The sequence below is a fragment of the Festucalex cinctus genome, chromosome 8 (genome assembly GCF_051991245.1).
Source record: "Festucalex cinctus isolate MCC-2025b chromosome 8, RoL_Fcin_1.0, whole genome shotgun sequence".
Taxonomy (NCBI): Eukaryota; Metazoa; Chordata; class Actinopteri; order Syngnathiformes; family Syngnathidae; genus Festucalex; species Festucalex cinctus.
In genome coordinates, this window is record NC_135418.1 from 28,885,903 (window position 1) to 28,890,584 (window position 4,682).

The following is a 4,682-nucleotide window of genomic DNA, read 5'->3' on the forward strand; positions in this document are numbered from 1 at the left end:
GCCCCATCCGTCCAAACACGGTCACACAAACACGAGCGCACACACACACACAACGATTTTTTTTATTTAACAAGGCAAAATATTTTAGACACTTATAATATAATGGTAAAATTAGCAATTATTCCATAAAGATAATTACAATTACTTGTGTTTGTTCATCTAGTTTTAACTGTGGCCACCATTTTAAGCACACCATAAGTTTAGTATTGTACTTCCAAGTACACGTTTTTTGTTTTTTTTTGTGAAATACTGTTTTAAAACGAAGAAAATAATATTTATATGAAAAAAATACTATTAAATTTTAATAATTTTTTTTAGGCAGGGGGTAAAAAAAAAAGAAGCCTTTAGATTGCCGCAATTGCAAAGATGTCGTCATACTATTGTATTTTCAAATCAGGGTTCAGTCAGATTGTACCAATTTAACATATCGATATCTGTGCTCGCCAGGACTGGAGCGTCACAAATATTAATTGTGGCATTTGAAGTGGCCCAGCCCGATTCCTGACCACATAAGTCTACTACCACTCCTGTTAATTGGTTCCGTTTGCTCGCTATATTGTTAATGGATTAATGAGATGCTCCTTCTAAATTGTCTCTCGGGATAAAATGGAGGAAAAAATAATAATTGAATAGTACCACATCGGCCCACCGGGCATCTGCCCTGTATGCCAGAGGGCCGGGCCAGCCCTGGTGCTTGCACACATTCAGTATATTGTTGATTTCTATATATAGAAATCAACAATAATGTATGTTTTAAGGAGTGCATTATGATATTACATACGTTTTTTCCCCTCCCATTTTTTCCCTACAATCCTTTCCAATTTCTGCAACAAAAAATGAAGCTCAGTTTTGACGCATTAAAATCCTGTTCATTATTGTGAGCAAGTCGAATACTTTTGCGGGTGTTTTCTGGAAACTTCCACGTGTTTCCTGGAGCGAAATGAAAACAAAAAAGGCAAGGATTGACGCGTCGGTCTTTTGGGGGCGTTTTTATTGAACATGGCTTTAATCTTCATCCTCCTCCTCCTCTTCGTCCTGGTTGATCTGGAAGTAGCGCAGCTCGTAGCTCTCCTTGGTGTTGGCCACCACGCGCAACCAGTCCCGCAGGTTGTTCTTCTTCAGGTACTTCTTGGTCAGATATTTCAGGTACCTTGGCAGGAGTACAACAAAAACATTAGAACGGACAGCCATGACGTTGCACAACAGTAACAGACTAAAAAAAAAAAAACAACAACAGACATTTTGGCTTGCATTAACACATTCCAGAGCCATGTTTAGTTGCAGTTTGGTGACGAGGCTAAAAAAGCAAACGTTGCCGTGTGTCGCCCTCTAGTGGCGGTTGTTGGTTACACAGAAGACACTGTACTGTAGGGATCCCCAAAAATGTGTCTTAAAAGAATATGGAGGACCAAAACTGTCAAAATTCGAAATAAATAAATGTCTACATAAATAAATAAATGACTAAAAGTGAAAATAAAAATCAACATAAAAAAATACATAATTTGAAAATGATATCTAAAAAATATATATAAATGGAAATACATCTTTTTATTTTCACTTTTAGTCATTTATGTATTTAATTAGTCATTTATTTATCTATTTATTTAGTCATTTATTTATTTTAGTCTATTTATTTATTTAGTCATTTATTTATCTATTCAGTCATTTATTTATTTTTGTCATTTATTTATTTACTAAATTAATGACTAAATAAATAGACAAATAAATAAATAAATAAATAAAAATGACTAAATAAATAAATAAATGACTAACTAAATAAACGACTAAATAAATAAATGGCTAACTAAATAAATAAATGACTAAATAAATAAATAAATGACAAACTGATTATTTCCATTTAGATTTATTTTTTAGATATAATTTTCGAATTATATATTTTTTTTTAGATTGATTTTATTTTCACTTTTAGTCATATATTTATTTAATTAGTCATTTATTTATTTCGAATTTTGGCAGTTTTGATCCTCCATTGGGAGACAAGATTAACTCTTATTGATGTACTACAACCATTTGTTTGTATTTTCGTATTTTGATTCTAAAGGTGAAATCGGGTCAATTTTGACCGTCGTAAACGGATGACCCCCAGCAGTCACTTTCCATACCAACAAGTGGTGTTCGTGACATTTCTCATTTGTAGGCAAACACGAGCGTACCTCTTCGAAAAGGGAACTTCTGAGTTGACGGCAATTTTACTCTTGCTTCTCTCAATGGACACCACGCCGCCGCCGAGGCTTCCTGCTTTGCCGTTGACTTTGATGCGCTCCTGCAGGAATCGCTCCTGTCCAGGGAAGGATGACATGAAATGACAGGCACGGTACGGCAGCAAACGCTAAGGTGGTCGGACAAGTAGAGATGAGGCATGATTAATCGATTATTACTACTAAAGCACAAGGAAATGAGTGGGGGGAGACGATACGAGGAATAAGCCAAAACCTACCACTTCCATGGAGAATGTAAGTTGGGATTTATTTCTTTTTTTCTTTTTTCACATCACATTCGAAGTATGCAACCATCTGCAACTGTGGAGCGGCGTTTTCAGGCTGTCATTTGTCCTTCCTACTTGTTTACATCCAGCAGACTATGTTCGCGTCAACACAAAATAACTGAAATGCCTTCCTTATGTTTTGCGAGATTATAATAAAAACAGAACAAGCAGTTGACTGACAGTAATGGCAAACTCTAAAAAGTTTTACGGATGTATGAAATTATGCCATGCTCGAGTTTAGTCTCATTAAACAATATTTAACTCATTCACTGCCTTTGACAAGTATACTTGTCAATTGTATTTTTTAGAGCGGTGCTAAATGGGGGCGAATCTGAGCATGCTCCACTGTAAATATCAAACTTGGAAACAACTTTACTGATGCCCAACCACCGGTAGATGACATCATAGCCCCATTTTATAGGAAATAAACACAGTTTCAGAGTCCATGGGAGAAATGGCTGTATTTTGGCAAACCTACATTTTTCTGCTGTCAATTATAAAAGAACGGGACGGGACAAAAAAGTAGGGAGTCTATTCTGTTATTTGGTAGATTCGGTTTATATATAATTATTGAATGGAATATCACGTGAGTATTGGAAATGTAAAAATTTTCTATAATGACTGGCAGTGAATGAGTTTTAATAATAAATATTCAGGTAAAACACGCTTACCACAAGTGAATGACGTAATGGTATCCAGTACGGACACATTTGTCCCACTGAGTTCTCAAATGTAAGTACTTGTAATCTCTAAAGTAACCTCTTCCTACGATTGACAGCTGTCAAAAATATTTTTGTTCAAGCTCAACTCACAAAGTTGGCAGCGTCCATGATGCCATCCTCGACCGGGTGCGTGCAGTCCAGCGTGAACTTTAGGACCTGCTTCTTCCTCTTGCCACCGGGCTTTTTGACCACCGCGTGCTTCTTCTGACGAGACATAACACATTACCATCACAACGTCCAACTGACAAATTAACGAGACATACAATGAAGCGTTTGGGGCCTCAAGCTAAACAACATTAACTTGTCTGTCTGCGCGTAGCTGCGGCTAAGCTAACGTTAGCAATAAACATTTTCCGTCAAACGCCGCGAAACGAACACGCCGAGAAGTGTCCAAACACCTTCCCGGGCCGACATTCGAGACACTCGGCTACAATGTGACACTCTCCCGGGGAGGAAATTTTATACGTGTTGTGTGCGGGTAGTTGAGTTTGGTCGCCAAAGTACTCACAATCGGCGCCATGGCTGACACGTTCAGCAAAAAAAGGAAGAAGCAGACGCAGCGCAGGATGTGTAATAACCGCGCGCGACATCGATCTCGCATCGATGACTCGGTGCTCGATTAAGTTAAATATGATGAGAATATAACGGAAGCTGTAGTAAAAATTATGAATTGATGTTATCTTGAAATATACTTCTTAGTTGAATTTAATTATGTCCTAGGTTTGAACTTTGCTTTGAATGACGCCCAGAGACTGTAGAAATGTGGTTATTATCTTATACAACTTAACACTTTTTGTTTTTATGAAGACAACTCACTTGAAAAAGAATGCTATCTAATTAATCCTATATTATCTTTTTAAGTTCTGTAACAATGGCTAAATTAATACAACACAATATTATGTACACTTTACTGCTAAACTGCTATCAGCTATATTAATTTACATTATTTTTTACGTTAGTTTTAGGCTAAATTATCGCATCTTATTCATGCTATTTTATGACCCTTAATTGATCAATAGTAGTGCACTCTGCTTATAACTATACTTGGATAATAAACCCCAAATGTCATGAATATATCGTGCATAAACTAGCTAATAACGTGTTAAAGAGTCTTCATTGGAACTAACGTTCTTTTTTTTTTTTGTAATGTGGGAGGATGCCGGATCTTCCAGAGAAAATCCACACAATTTCATACGTTGGCTTTCTCTGGCAAACTCCTCAAATATTTTAACTCCAGACTTCAAAACACAGATGTGCTAACCACTATTCCGTCTTATTTTATTGCATTTTGTATTTCATTAATACATTATCACCCCACAAATAGTGAATAGCAAACATCTGAGAGTATTGATAGTCGTCTGGGCCTAAGACGCCACAAAAGTAGTTTGTTTGTTTTTTTTCCCCCCTATTAGATATGGCTTTGAGTACAATAGAGGAAATAGGTGAGTTTTTCA

The 4,682-nt window shown here is 36.4% G+C and overlaps 1 protein-coding gene across 2 annotated transcripts; it reads right to left on the reverse strand.

Annotated features, from left to right (window-relative positions):
* Nucleotides 1–973: 973 nt before the first annotated feature.
* rpl22 (ribosomal protein L22) lies at nt 974–3,838 on the reverse strand. 2 transcript variants are annotated; one of them, XM_077530006.1, is made up of 4 exons: nt 3,737–3,838; nt 3,319–3,432; nt 2,175–2,299; nt 974–1,150 (listed from the first exon to the last, which is right to left on the reverse strand). In XM_077530006.1, the coding sequence occupies exons 1-4, from the start codon at nt 3,827–3,829 to the stop codon at nt 1,006–1,008; spliced, it is 477 nt and encodes a 158-aa protein (XP_077386132.1). In that variant the 5' UTR covers nt 3,830–3,838; the 3' UTR covers nt 974–1,005. The 2 variants fall into 2 exon arrangements, with proteins under 2 accessions (XP_077386132.1, XP_077386133.1); XM_077530007.1 differs by having other exon boundaries at nt 3,319–3,429; nt 3,737–3,805.
* Between the last annotated feature and the right edge of the window lie 844 nt (nt 3,839–4,682).

What these genes read in the sequence shown, in the direction of transcription:
- rpl22 (XM_077530006.1), bottom strand. Translation starts at nt 3,829, where the DNA reads ATGCGAGATCGATGTCGCGCGCGGTTATTACACATCCTGCGCTGCGTC. An exon ending in TGTCAGCCATGGCGCCGATT is followed by an intron (nt 3,433 to 3,736) that starts GTGAGTACTTTG and finishes ATGTCTCGTCAG; the next exon opens with AAGAAGCACGCGGTGGTCAA. An exon ending in TCATGGACGCTGCCAACTTT is followed by an intron (nt 2,300 to 3,318) that starts GTGAGTTGAGCT and finishes TTCCCTGGACAG; the next exon opens with GAGCGATTCCTGCAGGAGCG.